This window comes from Aplysia californica, unplaced genomic scaffold, assembly GCF_000002075.1.
Source record: "Aplysia californica isolate F4 #8 unplaced genomic scaffold, AplCal3.0 scaffold00211, whole genome shotgun sequence".
Lineage (NCBI taxonomy): Eukaryota > Metazoa > Mollusca > Gastropoda > Aplysiida > Aplysiidae > Aplysia > Aplysia californica.
The window spans coordinates 835,386-853,518 of record NW_004797481.1 but is presented as its reverse complement, the minus strand read 5'-3'; the positions used below and the strand labels follow the sequence as shown (position 1 = coordinate 853,518).

Genomic DNA, 18,133 nt, shown 5'->3' with positions numbered 1-18,133 from the left:
CATCGTACTAGAAGTATTCTAAAAATGTGAAGAATACAACTCCGTGGGTACAAAATGACCCCAGGGCGTACGAATAGGGTTAAAATAACGCTATCTACAACTCCTTATTGTAAAGGCCAATGGCCTTTGTATAATCGAGAATTCTGTTAGGATCAACAGAGGAGAACAATTTTTTGCATTTAAAATATTACTTTATTACTCTTCAAAGTTCTGGACATTCTGTTAAGATGTGTCTAATACTAATAGTGAAATCTGTGTCCGACACAGAACTGTTTCTCATTTAAGGGCGTTAATGTGAAGTCATGTGAGCAGTCACAACCATAACCAAGCACTTGGCGTTTTGATAGTATTCATACTCGTACTTATTTATGATAATACTCATACTACTCGTACTTATTTACACCAACGCGTTTCTTCAATTGCCAGCAGCTGGCCTACATAAGCCTGCTCTTCATCAGTTCTCAACTTCCAAGGGGTTTCGCACTCATAACAAGCACACAGGACTTCCAAGTATTTTTCTAATTATCCAACCAAACCAGGCATCTCAATCCAACCTACATTTTATTAACATCATGTTTTATATTTTCTCTTTTAGAGGTTATCTATTTCCTTGCATTGGACCTATGCAATTTCCAAGGTTTTTCTATGACAAAAGAATGGAAAGAAAAACCAAAAGGCAAGGCAAGGCAACACACATAAATATACATCAGCAAAATAAGTTTAATTCACAGATCAGGACAACACAATCTTGTACCACGACGTCAAGCAGGCTAAACACAATTAATTATGATCATTAACTGATATCACCACTTTACTGAAAAAAAAGCCTGGACCTTTCGATAGTTATTTCTACACAAAACAAACCAAAACGCAACAAATGACCCAATTTAGAAAAAAAAACTATAATTTTAAAAAAATTCTATTATCTTCCTTAAATATTTGTCAACCACACTGTTGAAAAATCTCACAGCCTTCAATATTCAATCATCATTCAACAAAACATTCATAGTTCAACTTTATCTCCCAACTCTACAAAAACAATTCCACATAAACATTTTCTGGGTAACATAACCATCAAAATCAAAATGCACGGTTCCAATACACTAATATTTTATTCCACATAAATACTGATGGAACAATTACATCTCTTGAACACACCACTGGAATTGAAGAGTCCATGCATTGTCAAAAGAAAAAAGATTATTTTCTACAACAAAAAAAGAAATAAGAAAGAAAAAGAAGAAAACCCGCAGGTCCACTTCAAAGTGCGGAATAACGGAAACCATTTCTTGTGATCCAGTAGCTACAAAAAAATATAAAGAAGGAAAGAAAAGGGTGCATTATCAGCATTGTCAGCATTGCTTTGCCGGTTTCAGAAAATGAAAAAGAAACAGGTGTTTTCTAGAAAATTTGTAGCAGGGAATTTTATGGGTAAAAGACTCAAGTCAAGATCATGCTTTGTGACAAGCATTTTCGTTCCCTAACCTTTCAATCATGGCAAACAAGTTGTGACACCATATTTATACGTTCAAATCAATACTTTTCTGTGCAGTGGTGACAAGCATTATTTCGTCAGGACAGACAACAGTGTTGGAGCCACATAAATCTAAACTTTAAGATCTGTGATGATGGTGAATGTAAGAAATTAGACCTATGTGTGCCAGAAAATGCTGGTGGTGACAAGTGTGATGAAACTATCGATGTTCTACACTCTGTAGCATCCTCTTGAGTCTCTTCATATAATAAGCTATAGTAGCTTAAAGGATCATTCCATCCACTCTGGGTAAGACAATGCTGAAATTACTCATTAGACACACAATTTGAAGAAAAACAATAATTGAAAAGACTACATAGGCTAGCCCAAACAAAACTTTGTGTCAAATACAACAAGACATGATAAAGTTTTTCCTCTCCAATAGCTCATTTCAAGAAGAACAAAAATAATTACATAACTTTTTAGTCAATAAGTTGTTCCTTTACGCAAAAAACATTTATATAGAGAGATTTATCAGTCTGTAGGTTCTCTTGAAAAATAACATCAATAACAAAAGTACTTTCCACAATACAATTATAATGGGAATGAAGACAGCCTTTGACAACAAACTTCATAAAAAGTATCACTTGGTCATTTCACATCTCTTCAATTCTCAACATTTAAGAGACTGAAGGAAATCAGTCACTAATGGCCATATTTAAAGTGACAAACGTTAAGTTATATGAAGATGGTCCAAGCCCCCTACTCTATTCACATAAAAGTGCATTTTTTTCATGCTTTTCATTAGGTCTATGTCCTCCGTTCTTTTCAAATGAAAGCACTGTGCAAAATCTCACATTTCACTAAGCCAGGTCCCCCAAATCATTTCGTCTCAATTATAGTCACACATTTGGTGCCAAGTGTAATCATGAATTCCAACAGCATGAACAAAATGAGAGTAGCAAGTAATTAGCGAAAGGTCTCCCCCACTAGCAACTATTGTGCAAAAGACAGTCTTGAGTAGTTATAATTGCAATGGCAAAAAGTAGACCAATCAAAAATTCAATGCCAGAACATAATTAAATAATGAGTAAGACATAAAAAATATGTGCGAACATGCTTTACTTAGAAGAAAGTGTGCGCTTTAGATCCTTTAGTAACATTGTGCCAATGACCATTTTCTCGCAATTGACTGTGACCTTTGCAGTCTTCCCCGTCACTTTGACTGAAGCCAGGACCAGTGTAGAGGAGGCGAGAGTATGAGCAGCAAAGTTGTATGTGTTTGGATCAGCAGACGGCACCTGCAGAAGGTTTGCCGCTTGCAATACACAGCGACATATTCCTTCAGGACTCTGCTTCTCTTCATGAATATCACAGCTTTCTCTGTTCTCGTTCATTCCTCCCAGTTTTGCTGAGAATAAATAAGGTGATATGATTACAAAATTTGAAAAATAATTGTAAATTGAAATTTATCATCTTTCATGACTAAATTAAATCTTTCAATCACATTGTGGTTCATACATTTTCTCCCCACTCTTTAAGTCTTAACTTATTGAAGAAAAAGACCAGAAAAGAGAACTTAAATTATCAAGAAAAGAAAAATTGTCTTTCAAATCACGTTAAATCAATGAACCAATACAAATGCACAATTTCTGGTCACAATTCTAGATAATTTCTACCAACAGAAAGAGGGTTGCAACAACAGACCCAAAACTCCTTTTCTATTCACGTGCCATATGCTTGCACAGTTGTCCACTGATTATTCACAAATTCTCACAGATTCTCATACACTTTCATATGCCGGTGTCTATTTTTGCGTGCACTAGATACAAATCAAAACAACAGCTTTGACTTTTGTTCACTTCTTTATTCTAGTAAAGACAGCAGAATTTGAAAATACTCAAAATAATATTTATCAAACCTGAATACATATTCCATCTATGAACCAGTTTATCACTACAACACTCACTATTAAGCTATATGATAATATCTCAGTCCCTTGAGTTCACAAACTTACAGGGATTTTTCTCCAATAACACCCACACAATAGAGGGAAATGATGATAAAAGACCTTAACTTTTTTACACAGTACAAATGCAAGAAAAGTGCAAGAGGTTAGTTACCTTGTTGTGACTTGAAGTCGCTCTCCCCCATGGTGTGGGGCTGCATAAGTTCACCGACTGGGGCGGAAATGTTGATGGGGAATGACCTTTGTTCACTGGCTAGCTGGAATCCCGCAGGCTGTGTTGTGTCGTTGAAATTGATGCCCATCAAAACAGAAGTGGTTGACCCCACACCAAGAGATGCTGTAAAGACACATATATATTGATGATGAAGAGAGCAAAGAATTTTTATTTGACAAGCCCAAATCACTCGACTGAAACTTCATATAGCTCCATAGTACAGTGCTTCCACCAGCTGTAGCTGAAAAGTAAGGAAAATTCTGCTGGGGGTCCAGGGGGCGAAGCCCCCGAAGAAATTGAAATTTAGTACTTTTAGAGGGTTGAAAATGGCATTTGGGAGCCTGTTTGAAGAGATTGCCAACAACCCATACTACTTATTTTTTCACCAATATTTTGTCTTGTTTAATTTCTTCACCAATATATCTTTCCATTGCTGGCAATGTTTAAAAGCAGGTTCCCCTTCCATTGCTACTATAATTCAATTAATTTGTCATCGCACCTTTGATACTGATAGAAGGTAAACCTGGGAATAATGAATAGATATATGTAGGCTGTACCTTCACAATACAGTTACCAGACCTGCCACTCTATGAAGCCTCAAAATTAGGATCTCAGGGAGAGAAAAATCGGGATTTGGTGGAAAAAAATCGGGATCAACAGCAAATCACCAAGGTGACTGCCAAAACTGACTTTAAAATTTTCCATCGGTGTCCATAAATTACTCGGCCTTTATGCTCTCTGTGTGTCTTTGCGTGCGTGTTATCATTATTTTTGGTAAATCCTGAAGCATCACGTTAAGCACTCCTAGTCCAAAAGTCTCTACCCCCCCAAACCAATAAGTCCCGAAATACATGAACTTGGGTTGACCCCGTCAACGGACGGTCCCCGACACGCAGAACTCACGGCGATGTCATGTCACGTGATGCGTATGCGCGATTGAAACAATTTTACTAACAGGTCCGACTAACTGCACGTTCAAACAAAATACTCGGATGAGAAACAGTCGTTCTACTTCTAGGATAACGACGGGGGCCGACCGACCAAATGTACCAACAAACCTCTTATCCCTCATAATGCGTTCAGACTAAAGCAACGACAACGGCCGTATGTTAGTCTTGCCAGCGCAGTTTACATGTAGTTGTGTAAGTGTTAGAACGACTGTCGCTCGTCCGAATCTTCGCAATGACAATTTCTCTAGATCTAGAATCTAGACAATAAATTTGCAAAAAATATTCTTTCTGACAGTAATTTTCTGTTTAAGATCACATGTCAATATACTTGATCAACGCGCAGATTCTTCCAGCCGCGGCAACAATCCGAAGATAGACAGACGGAATGAGGGAACGATAGAAAGGAGGAAAGTGGCACAAAAAGTTCGCCAGATTTTGATCAATCTGCAGGTAAAAAATGTAGTACTGCCGACAAGCCTGCCGACAAGCCTGCAATGAATGCATGGGGCAGAGTAGAATAATGGCCGATTGCAGGAAATGCGCAATCTGGCAGGTTTCTATAGCATAAACTATTGCCGAGAGAATTACCGTAAATATCCGTAACTTATACAAGACGATACGAAGGCGAGTACGGATCTTTTGCTACGGAATTTCGGTAGTCCTACGCTATCGCAGATTTTTACGGAGGGAGTTGATGATGATGGAGGGACAAGTACGGAACTAGCAGAAAGTACGGATTTCCGTAAAAATACGGAAGAGTGGAAGCACTGATAGTATGATAAAAATGAACAGTTTCAGTTCCTTTCAAAGCTTTATGACAAAAAAATGTTTAAAATTAAGCTTAAGCAATAGAGAATCGAAATGTTACAGTATGTCAATATAAAAAGAGCAGTATTAAATTTCAAGCCAGATTAGCTTTAAAAAAAAGTTTCTTTCTTTCACAAATTGATAATTTTGAAACACAAGATCAATGGTAAAGCAATATCCACACAATACAACATTGTACTGGAATGGAAGGCACAAGACTAAGGCTTTGTGAGGTGCAGGATGAGCCACAACAAAAAAATGTGTGAAAGAAAGATAATGTCAGTCAGCTTGAGACCACATTCCATACCACTTTACCCTCATCGCAGAGTTCCATCTACTCATTTAGGTATTCTATGTATAATTCAAAGTTGTCAAACAACTTTTTATAAAATAATTTTTGTTCTTCATTTCAGTAGGTGAATTTAAGATTAGAATTTATGTATTAAAAAGATTGACTCACAAAGAGACATCAGTACAAATACTGAGACTTACATATTTCAGGGAACTCGTGAATTTCCATGCCTGGCTGGGTTTTCTGGAAAGAAAAGATGAGAATGAGAAGCAAGTCACAACACAAAAGTTTTACAGAGAATATAAGCAGCAAGTTTCAGCACAGTCCTCAATCATCTGAAAATATGGACATATATATAAACACAGCAGCCACTACCAACTTTATATTCCACACATGCCATGGGAAAAGTACCAAGCCAGAGTATCATTTTTTTTTTACCAAAAAAAAATAGTTTGAACACAAAAAATATCATTAGTATTTCCACAGTATGTAGCATTGGCATCCTGTACCGTCAAATACAAAGTCACAGCCACCATTGATCACCAGACTGTCCCATTCTTACCTGACAACATCTGGCCATGGCAATTCAAGGCAAGTGGCTTCAGTACAGACTGAACATATTGATCTAAAAAACATCACATTACATTTAGCTGAAACACACATGTACTTAGTTTTAGTAAGAGTTTTACGGCACTTGCAACACAATAAACATAAAAAAGAAGAGATAAGGAAGATAGATTTTTTATAGGAAAGAAAAGAGCAAACCTCGCCATAGCACCTGCCAATCACCTGCCACACACAAAATACTAATGTATACACAATGCACACAGAAGGAGTGTCCATTACAAGGGAATTCTATAAATCTGTGTGTTAAGAATATAACTTGTTTCTCTAAATTGTACCAAACACACAAGGGTGACAAATGTTCATTACCTTGTCTCCAATCTTTATTGCAGTGAAGGGTGCGTCTCCCGCGTTGGTGAGAGTAAGTTCTATGGAGACCATCTTGGGTGAGAAGACGGAAATGGTGCGGGTGTACTTATAGGTGACAGTCAAGCCCCCTGTGCTCAGTCGATTCAACAGCTCATACTCCTTGACAGGAACAGATATCCCTTGGACAATCTAAAAAAAAACCAGCAGAACAAATCAAAGATGACAAACACTATATCCAACAGGATCAATCATTCCAAGAAATTTACCTCTCAGCCAGCTCCAGGATAACCATTACAAAATACTGTCCAAAACAAAAAACTGCCCAACACCTACGAACTCTTCCAATGTCCTCCTGACCTGCAGGACCTCTGACAACAATTTCTTCTTCTTCTCCATCCCAACCAAAAAATCACCCAACACAGCAATAGGGGATAGATTATAAAGATTTTCACTAGCTAAAGTCCTGGCATTGGACTGAAAGGAATGACCTAAGGCTGTTGGATTATTAATAACAATAACTGTTACACAACTGTTAAGTTTACAGACATTCAGGACATCATGATTGTTATCAATCATGAAAACAGTATGATTGCAATTTAACCTTAAAGTCCTCCTTCGTTTTGTAATAGTCATGGTGCCTTTCCCAGCACCTGCTGCTTTTGCAACTTTGTAAATTCATCTATAATGCAAGGGAAGCAACATGATCAAAGCAGGCTACCGACTTGTATACCTTGATTGTTTTCCTTTTGTTTGGTCTGGGGCATTCTCTATCGTGTTCAAATGTCAGCCCAAGATGAGTGAAATGACCTTTATCAAGTTTATAATAAAGTTTATAGACCCGGCTGGTTTAAATTGTATGGGTGCTCAGAATATTATCCTTGAGATTATGGTACTTGTAGTGATTATGACAATACTACAGACAAACAAATGATCCAATTTCCTTCATCTTCATTCTGTGTCAAATCTCCTCAGTAAAGGATTCTAAAAGCTCACCTTGTTTCCCCATCACTCATTTCTCTAGTAAATATTTAATTTTTTACAAACCGCAGAGGTTATCATGTTATTATTCAAAGCTTCATTATAACAAAAAAAGGGGATGCATCCTCATCTCCCCTGTCTAAAAAGGACATTACACGTACCAAACTGTTCAAATTTTCAAGCAGTAAATAATCATCAAATTTTGTCACCCAGAGATCGTTTGTAAAAAGCGAAAGATAACTTACATTAGATTGCTGGGACTCGGCTGCTGAGGTGGGCACAGGAGAGGGGGCACTGCCAGCTGCCATCGGGGTCAAAAGGTCACCCGAGGGCAGACTCGAACCTACAGGTCCAGAGGCAACAGATCCGGCTACTGTGAAGACAAATAGGGTCAAAGATCTTATTTCTTGTTGACTTGGAACAGTTTGCTGAATATAGCAAACATCATTAAAAACACAACAGTGTCCATGAAAACAATTGTCCCCATTAAAATGCTTTTTTAAAAATTTTCTCATATGGCAAGGTTCCATCAAATGCTGACACATTTTACAATCTTTCAATAAAGCATGCACAGGAAAGATAGGCTTTCATCAATACTATTGTTTCAGAATGTCAAAAGATGATGTGTGCCTTGTTTTTCAAATGAAATATACAGTTTCTTTTATCTAGTATCAAATTTCAGTTGACACAAAAAAAACTCACAATCATCCAAATCGAGCAAAAGGTCTCCACCTCCACTGGGGGCTGATTTTGCTTCTTTTTTGCTCTTGGCTGAACTGCTTGGCTTGGCTTCCTGTTGAAACAGTAGAAACATTTGTTAATTTTGTTAAACTAAACCAATGCAAAGACTATTCCAGTTATAGCGTTCAATATTCTACACCCTATTGGAGAAGAACGATACATGGAGCGACCTCTGCACACTGTGCGAATAGAGCGCTGCACACTGCGTGGGAATACAGTGCGAAAACGTTACACTTTACTATTGTTTAGAATTGTAGTTCCCTACTTCCCTCTCGACAAAACAGAAAACTCAACCTATCACATATTGCAACCAAAACTCAAAGTGAGATATCCTTTTAGTTTTAGTAAGAGTTTTACAGCACTTGCAACACAATAAGGTCATATAAGTTAGAGAAGATTAGAGGTGTTACAAGAGAGTAACAAACACAAAAAAGAAGGAGAGATAAGGACGATAGATGTTTGATAGGAAAGAAGCAGCAGACAACACCAGAGCACCCGCCAACCACCCACGTGAGATATCCCATCACTATCGGACAGGTCAATCGTGATGTTCAATGTATATGCAATAAGAATGTTATGATTCACAGTGCAGGGCAACCGACGGTCACCTGGAATAGATTAGATAAGATTTGTTGCTGGAGAAAAATGCTCGCAGCTATATCAGTTGAGTGGGGTTGGGGAGGGGGGGGGGGGGGGTGTTTGAGCTCTTCCTTCTGCAAGCAACTTTGTAGAGTCAGGCTTGCTCATTTGAGTGTTTGCCAAGTACTAGGTATTTTATTGATCTGAGTTAACAAAAAAGTGGGTGAATCCTTCTCCTTTCATTTAATCTGAGTTTTCTTTCAGCCCAAGTTAGTTGTACCTGAGTTTTACTTTACTTGGACATATACTGGAGCAAGTTTTTGCTGCAAATACATTACACTAGCATACATATTACAGGTTTTTAAAAAATGTGTTTTTTCATTACAGGAGTTTAATGATGAGATTGAGAACAGATTTGCAAGCCAGAAAACAAAACAAAACAAAACAAAACAAAACTTACAGCTTGTTTCTTCACAGGTTTCTTCACCACAACCTCTTCCTCGGATGAGTCCTCCTCCTCAGAAGAGTCCTCGTCCTCACTGTCCTCGGAAGATGATTCCTCCTCTGAATTTTCCTTGGAAGAATCTGAAGCTTCTTCCTCATCCTCTGTCTCCTCCTCTGAATCCTCATCATCTTCTTCTTCATCTTTCTCATCATCGGAATCTTCCTCACTGCTTTCTTCACTGCTGTCATCTGTTTGTCAGGACAGACATGTGGAAAAAGAAAGAAAAGCTACCAGTCAGAATGTTAAAATACATGCAAAAAGCTGATGCCATAATCTTAGTCCTAAAACTTTCAAGAGTCACCTGAACTGTAACAAAGCTGATTCTCTTGATGCGTTTTCGGGACATTTCTCATGCTTCTACACGCATCAAAAGCAAAGAAACCGCTGTTCACTGGAAATTTGAAATATTCAGAGCCAGCTTCATTGTATTTGGGTACTTTGGTAATTACAAGCAGAACTAGCTGTTTGACGAGATCGTATAGTTCTCCCGAGATTACTAATAGCCCGGCTTAATCCAGGTTACGAGTATACTCATTCATCATAGCCCGGAAAAAAAGAGGTTACACACTAGGTTACACACTAAGTGAATCAGTTTTGTTATGGACCCAACAAGTGGAAAGGATAAGCCGTTGCGCCACATTCAGATCTTACCAAAGAAATCATAACCATTATACACAAGTACTACAAGACACAAAAACTCTTTCTCAAAACCAGGCTGCTACACTGTGACAACCAGAAATGGCAAGTTTCGAAAATGGTTTCAACAATTGGGTGGACAAAGTGCTAAAATCAGCATTGACAATCCAATCGACTTGCCTTCTTCGTCATCCTCATCCTCACTGGAGGAGTAGAAGGACTTGAGATCAGTGCTCGGCTGCTTCTGCTTCTTGCCTCTGATTGGTTCCCGTTGGTCCTGCCAGGCGGGGGGCATCTCCACATTCCGCACACTAGGGTCGGGTGCAACAGTTGGCCACTCAGGCATATCCTGGTAGCCTGTTGTCTTCATGTTCAGCAGGTGCGACAAAGAGCCCAGCTGATACTGGTCATGAGCTGTGGGGCACAAGACAGCATCTTGTTAAAATTGCCAAGCTCCTTCGTGAATGATCCCCAATGATGGGTCATAATAATAAAACATCCTTTTTTTAAACTAAGCTACTGAATTGGCAGCAATAAACCAAATTTGTGCCTTTTCAACTTCATGGAGTTTTTTGGGAGAGACTGTGCCATGTCTCTGACTTTATTTCTTCACACATGCCCTCTACTGCTCTGTCTAATGACTCACATTCTACACTTACTTTACTACGACATGATCTTTTATGATTTAAGCAAAATTTGAAATCTCAAGTGGGGCGTAACGTTAGCTCAGTTAGAATCATGCTGAACTATGGAACGGATGACCCTGGTTCGAATTCCCAACAGGGCATTCTGAAATTTGGTTTGTTTCATGGAATTTTTAAATCAATCTTTTTGACTTTGTCCTCCTCTCTTTAATAACCTTATAGCGTTGAAAGGGGTGTTAAACCTGTACAATGACAAAGAACCTTAACTGCTTTATGAACATTGGTTAGTAACAGGGACAACTGTCTTGTATTGCCAAAATAGGATCACTGGTTCTCAGAAGTCAAAGTACAAAGTCTAGGGTAAAGCTTTGACTATAAAAGATTGCAATGATAAAAGCATCACAAGGGGAATGGAGTTGGCCAAAAATTGCTCACTCTTACAACACAGTCGGATCAAAAGTAATCAAAGCATTTTATCTGCAGGCTACCATTTACTCGTCCTGACATATACATTGCGTGGTCTCCCCATGTCATGCAAGACACAATAAATGTCCTATCGGTTTTTCTTCTGAAGGAGTTCTCTACATGTAATCACGACTATCTAACTTCACTTACTGTTGAATTTGGAAGCCAATACAGGAGCGGGCTTGGTGGCAAGGAAAATTTTCTTCACATACTTTGCCAAAGCACATGGTTTGTCTGAGGGCATGACAAACTGACGCAAGAAGCGCGAGCGATCACGAATGTCATAGTTCTGGTCATACTTGGCCAGGTTGAGCACATACTGGCACAGCAGTTTGGTCTGCTTGGGGTTGGTGATGCACAACTTGACCGCCAGGTTCAGGATCTGCAGTTTCACAATGTCCTCCTGAGAGAAAAATATTATTCTGTATAATATCATCCACATCAATTGTAATCAACAAAATATAACTTTCGAGAACTGTTGTATATGACTCGTAGTTTATGGAGAGTCAACAGGATAATGGTCATTATAAACTCAAAATGAGGCGAGTACAATGTGTCAAAACTTTGGATCCTCTTCCAATACTCTATTTTTCAACCATAATTCCATGTGATGCACTACACCAATACTCTATTTTTCCACCATAATTCCATGTGATGCACTACACCAATACTATTAAGCCCTCCCATATGTTTAATCGCATCTTCAAACTTTACTTCTCCAGCCTAGCATCTCCACAAATGCTTTATTGACTTTAAACCTAGACTTTTAGAGGGATAAGCTATAGCTCAGAGGGTACTACCTTCCTCCTGTCTTCCTTCCTCCTCTTTTCTTCTTTCTTGTTGTTTTGCTGTACCTACCTTCATTCTGACAGACATGATAAATTTAGGAAACAGAGTGTATGTGTCTTCATAGCCTGTGAATACCATGTGGTTCAGATAGAAAAAGAGAAAAGAAAGAGGAGAAACAGAAAAAAACTGAAAGCAAACCTCATTAATAAAGTCCTTGGCCATTTTACGGAGAACATCTGGAGCAATTTTGGGCACTCTCTCACTGTACTCTCCAATCAGCCACAGGATGCTGGCTCGGGCCATGGGTACTGTGATTTTGTCCACCATCTTCGCCATGTAGCAGATGATGTCCTTGTGTTCAGACGGCTAAACAGAAAAAAAAGCACATTGAGTACTAATTTAGAACTTTTAAAAAACCCACAAACAGTAAGTAAGCATGTATAAAACACAAAAATAAACAATCAAGTTCTGTAACAGTTAAAGTTAGTATGAGAACAACAAAAAAAAGAGAAAAAAACAGGATTCTCAACAATAGCTACTAACTAAAAACAGGGACTCAATACTCTACATTTGATCAACAGTCTGTACCACAAAAAAAAAGGCAGGAGTAAAGAACAGAAAAGATTATTTTCACATAAATTAGAATAAGCACTTTCTTAACAACCTAAAATCAATCTCATTCATACAGCTGTAAATAAAGTTTTGAAACCCTTGTGTTTCCATGTTGGTAAGATGTTAAAGAGAACTCAGACGAGAAGCTGTAATACTGATGAGTTAGCTTACTTTTGATTTACATGACTTGCTTGTAATATACAAAAAGTGGAGTAGGAAGTCAGTTTATGTATGGAATATGTTCGGTTCAGTTCACTCATTATTGATATGGTTCTTTAGGGCAACCTAGTGTCGCTATTGTTTAGAAGTCTTCAGAGAGTCAACATGTCAAAATTCATATTTCCCCAGGAATGGACCAGGATAACAGTGACAAATAGGATAACAGGGACATAGCTAAGGCAGAGGAGTAGCCCACACAAAAGCACCCACTGGCAACCCACAAACCAGAAGGTTTTCTAATTTTGAATCCTCAATTACATTCCTTTTAAGACCTGAAAATAAACACCATCCATTTATCATTCTCAATGTGAACTCATACCCACAATCCATCTTTCAGTGACACTGTCATGGTGCTCTAAATTAATCGGACTATTTTCTTAAGGTGACAAAAATTACACAATAGTACTACAGTTGTTTTTTTTTACTAATAACCTGAACCGCTTTGTGCACAAAGATTGTTTTAAAAAATACTGGAAGGAGAGGAAAATTGATTCTTGACGTGATTTAAATCCACGAAACCTTGAGCTTCAAAAGAAAGGCAAGTCAGTAGACAGGAATAACTGATACAAAAGCCTTGACATCTAATATAAAAACAGAATCACCCTATCCATAACCTTCACTCTTATGTCAACACACAGCATTTAAGAAACAAACAAGCCATCATGTTAAGCACCCACTTCCAGAAAAGGAGGACCAAATCGAATGAAAAGGACATCAAATTTAGTTTTTGCAAGGTTGTGTGAGTCTTCGATTGAAAGGGATACAATAAAAGTATAATCTAATACTTTAACTTTTACTTTCTGCATCTGTCCAAAAGACTACATGACTTTATAACGATCAACCAGAGCAAACACATTATAATTGTAATAAGTTAATGAGTTCAGATTAAACTACAGAAGATAAAAACAATAATATTTGTTTTTGGTGATGAGAAGAGCAACCACTTATTTGACAGTAGTACACTTATTGCGTTTGTCTTTTTCGAAGCGAAAAAATGAAATTTCAACACAAAGACTATCAAAATATAGCCAAGAAAAAACAAGAAGGGAAAAAATGAGGGGGATCAAAAACAAAAGTGCCTGACGTTGGAGCCCATCCAACCAGCTGCACCGAGAGCCACATGAAATATCAGAAAACAAAAAAAATAGTTTGACAAACGGCCCTTCCTTCCTCCCTCCCTCCCTCTCTCTCTCCCTTTTCCCCCTTTGTCATTTCAGGGTAAAAGAGTTCATTGCACAAATTTTTACTTCTTAAATCAAAAGAAGACTGGATGCACTTCTGGTAAAAAATCAACATCCAATATCACAGGTACATTTTATCAGAACCGACCATGACTGTTCACTACTGATGGTCACCATAAAATAAGAGCCCCTCTTTACACAAACCCAAAAAAAAGGTCAAACCATACCATGACAAATTACACAATAGGATTAACTACAAGAGGTGCTTACCCACTGTTACCTTTAATTTTTTGTCTACTCGCAATTTCTTAATTTCATTACAAGGGGGCAATAAGAATTACAGATCTAACTCATAGAATTAAATGGTGACCAAATAATGAAAATTGCACGAGTATGTTGACGCCTCTCTAAAGTCTAGCCAAAGTCTAGCCAGTCATGCAAATCAGCCCTGGTCCAAAGCCAGTTACATAGCCAGATGTCATCAATACCAAACAGACTTTGGAGAATAATGTGAAAATTGGTATTTTACCAATCAAAACACAAATGTAATTTATTTGGATCCAACATTTCCATTTTGGAGTAGACATAGCACCAAACTTTCCAAGCTCACAACATCAGCACTGATTTGGGCATGTGTGTGTGTGTGTGTGTGTGTGTGTGTGTGTGAGTGTGAGTGTGTGTGTGTGTGTGTGTGTGAGTGTGAGTGTGAGTGTGTGTGTGTGTGTGTGTGTGTGTGTGTGTGTGTGTGTGTGTGTGTGTGTGTGTGTGTGTCAGACAGACAGACAGACAGACAGACAGACAGACAGACAGACAGACAGACAGACAGACAGACAGACAGACAGACAGAGAAGGAAAGAGAATGTATTTTTTAAAGTTTTAGTAAGAGTATCACGGCGCTCGCAACTGCATAAGGTCATATGAGCGCGCAAAAGAGAATGTATGTGAAAACTAAAGTACTCATTGTGACTCAGTTCCCTCCCACAGCGCTGAGAGTAAATTATCCTCCACATAAAGTCATGAAAAAAACATAGCAGGGATGAAAACTAAATGCCGCTCTTTAAGACTTTTGGGTATTTGATATTCATTAAGAAAAAAATACAATTGGAAGTATCGAAAATTGTATTTAAGTATGAAATCACCATCACCAACTCAGAAACAAGTTTAGGGAAAATGCCTTGGATAAGAAGGATTCTATTCAAGTAGCAGTAACAAAGTCAGATGACATGCAAAAATCAGGACAAAGGAGACACAAATATTTAAAAAATATTTCCAACCATCACCAAGACCAAGACCACTTGAGGTTAAAAAAAATAAAAAGCCCTTTTAACTCATCTACCTGTATCCTTTTAAATAATTGAGCCCATTCCGGCTTTGTGCTATGCATGCATGTTTCAACGATCTAAATCATTTGAAACACAATAGCTATGTGAACAACACATAAAATCTGGAACTTTTGAAGCACCAAAAAACCCAAAGCGGAAAGTCTACATCACAAAAACCTTTGACTTTGAGTCTTTTTGAGGCTGAAGAAAAATCATAAACATGAATTAAGAATGCAATGACAAATTCCCATGTGCACCAACCTCTTAAGACAAAGACAGGTAACTCAACACAATTTCAATCAGAACATACAAATAGAAGCAAATGTTTTTTTCCTGCATTCACTATCTCCATGAAAGGTAGATATCCCCGATGACCAAAAAAGACAATATAATTTTAAGGTGGAAAGCAGTGAAACCACTCAATGAAGCAAAGTTGAAATGAACACCATGCCCAAATCATCAACGAATTTTCAACAACAACAAAATTCATCTACGTTCCAGAGAGTGTATATGGCCTTACAACAATCATCTTACATTAACTTTTCTAATTTCAAACAAAGCACTCTATAAACACTACAGTTATTTCACTTTCTTCAAAAGTCCGAAATCAAACTATACTCTCAAGAAGGGCAAAATGATAAAACTGATAAAATGTTAGCTCAAGTCATTTCAGTTATTATACTAATGAGATATATATTTTAAAAATGTGTTAGAACACAATGTACACTTTAAATATTTCTATTGTACCTGCAAAGCGTTCAGAGCCTGTTTTCTTTAATCAGAGTGAGCTTTGTATAAATGTCATATATTATTACTCTGTGAGTTAGAATTTTCGACTTTATTCAAACACAGAGGACACCAGTGTTAGACGACTTATGCATATGCTGTCATTGTTGAAACCATGGTAGTAGTTGATAAATTTGGTTGTCTCAAATTCTACATAGCATCTAGATAACTTCTAAAGCAATTAATCTTATTATAAGAATATGTGTCACGATGCAGTGAAATCAGACGCTTGTACTATTTTTGGGCATATGGAGTTATTGTTATCATTCTAAATTTGGTTCTGTTATCTTGCTTTTGACTTAAAAAACACTCATCTATCTTGCATAAGAGTCAAGATATTTGCCTTTAAAAAAGTGGGGGCCGCTTGTTTCAGAACTAAAATTAGCGAGAAAAATGGACGTGAAATTTCTGTGACTTTCAGACCGTGAGAGTCCTTGGAAACTGCAAAATTACATTTTTTGCGCCTTTAATCTTTCAGTACAATCTACACGGAAATGTTTTTTAAGTGGACAAAAACTATGTTGAGCCAAAAAACATTAAATTCGATAAAATTTGCCAAAAGAGAGGGAGAATGTCGGTTTCTTTGATTTCATCATTTTGACAAGCGCCGGATTTCACCATGCTGCCTCACATATTACTGTACCTTGGGAATCGTTTTTTAACTTTGTGTCAGAAGAATACATACCCAAACAATAGCAACATTATCTTTTAATACAGAAACATATTTGAAAATATATAACAGTTACCAACATTTCAGCTCTTCTACTTAATAAAGATGATGTGTCCATAAAAAAAGGTATATATGCTTACCACAGGTATTTACACCTCTTTGATATTTCAACATTCCCAACTCTTCACAAGGGTTGAAGCCTGAACCAAATTATGTATAAAATAAACACAAAGATTCCAGTGGTCCTAAGGGATATATTTCTTGATGATCTGGGCAGGGCCGACATACTGAACAGACTCCAAAGCCAACAAGAAGGTACTTACCCTCATTTGCAGCAGCTTCTTGATAACCACCACACTCTCTGCAACAACAGCCTCTGAAAAAGGGAACATTTGAAACACATTTGAGCCAACCCGATACGGCAGAACAGGTCAGGCCCATTCCAATGTCTATTAATAATGCATGATAAGCTATTAACTAAATATGGAAAATTATAGTACAATTCAAATTGTACTATTAACTAAATAGGAAAAGTCATACACATTTCAATTTCTATTAAAGTTGTATAAAAATGAAAAAAGGTAAATTATATTAGAAAAGGGCAACTACTGTTCAGCTAATTAGGAACTTCATAAATGCTTCTATTTACAAATGCACTCAGTTTAAACATTAAACTTGCAATGTATACTGCTCTTGATTTCTCTTTCTCCTTTTTTTTGCGGTTGATGCATCTTCATTTGATAGTACCATATTTTTCAGGAAAAAAAAAAACAATTGACAACGACAATGACACTCTCTGTTCCATCCAGTTACAAGGAAGCCAATCTCGTTGTAATGCTCTCAAATAGAGAAACATTCATCAAATAAATTTCAATTATATAATATATAATATTCCAGTACAAGTCCCACCTGTTCAAGGAAGGAACAACTTTAAATGTTTTTCTCTTCTTCTGGGACCTGACAATAAAACTAAAAAAGAACAGTAGACCTTCCAGCTAACGAGTGAAATGGAGAAGCTGAAGGAGTGAAATACACTGTCTCGTGATAAAACACTGAAGGTTCTGACAGACATACCATCTCTATTTGACATGAGTCTAACCAGACCATTGAGGCAGGTGTCCGTAACCTCTGCTATGGAGCTGGCACAACGACCTATAGCCTGGATGGTGGCAGCCGCAAAGTCTTTGTCCGAGCTAGTAACATATGTCTGGAATACACGTGAAAATTGATAAATAGAAATTCCCTTTACAGTCACTTTTAAAATAACCTAGTTAATGCTTATAATGCATTTAACCCAGACAAAAACAAAATCACAAACAAATACTGTCAAAGACAAAGTCATTATCACAGCAAAACATATACACCAG

At 37.5% G+C, this 18,133-nt stretch overlaps 1 protein-coding gene across 1 annotated transcript in view; it reads right to left on the bottom strand.

The window, feature by feature from the left end:
- Positions 1 to 700: 700 nt before the first annotated feature.
- Positions 701 to 18,133, bottom strand: part of LOC101862274 (AP-3 complex subunit beta-2) — a 33,960-nt gene continuing 16,527 nt past the window's right edge. Inside the window, exons 13-24 of the mRNA XM_005099397.3 lie at positions 17,841 to 17,973; positions 17,090 to 17,142; positions 12,175 to 12,342; positions 11,338 to 11,590; positions 10,259 to 10,492; positions 9,398 to 9,630; positions 8,320 to 8,410; positions 7,863 to 7,990; positions 6,640 to 6,828; positions 5,907 to 5,949; positions 3,598 to 3,780; positions 701 to 2,885 (exon numbers count right to left, since the gene is read on the bottom strand). Coding sequence (XP_005099454.1) covers positions 2,596 to 2,885; positions 3,598 to 3,780; positions 5,907 to 5,949; positions 6,640 to 6,828; positions 7,863 to 7,990; positions 8,320 to 8,410; positions 9,398 to 9,630; positions 10,259 to 10,492; positions 11,338 to 11,590; positions 12,175 to 12,342; positions 17,090 to 17,142; positions 17,841 to 17,973 — 1,998 coding nt within the window. The 3' untranslated portion in view covers positions 701 to 2,595. The remainder of the gene's footprint in view (positions 2,886 to 3,597; positions 3,781 to 5,906; positions 5,950 to 6,639; positions 6,829 to 7,862; positions 7,991 to 8,319; positions 8,411 to 9,397; positions 9,631 to 10,258; positions 10,493 to 11,337; positions 11,591 to 12,174; positions 12,343 to 17,089; positions 17,143 to 17,840; positions 17,974 to 18,133) is intronic.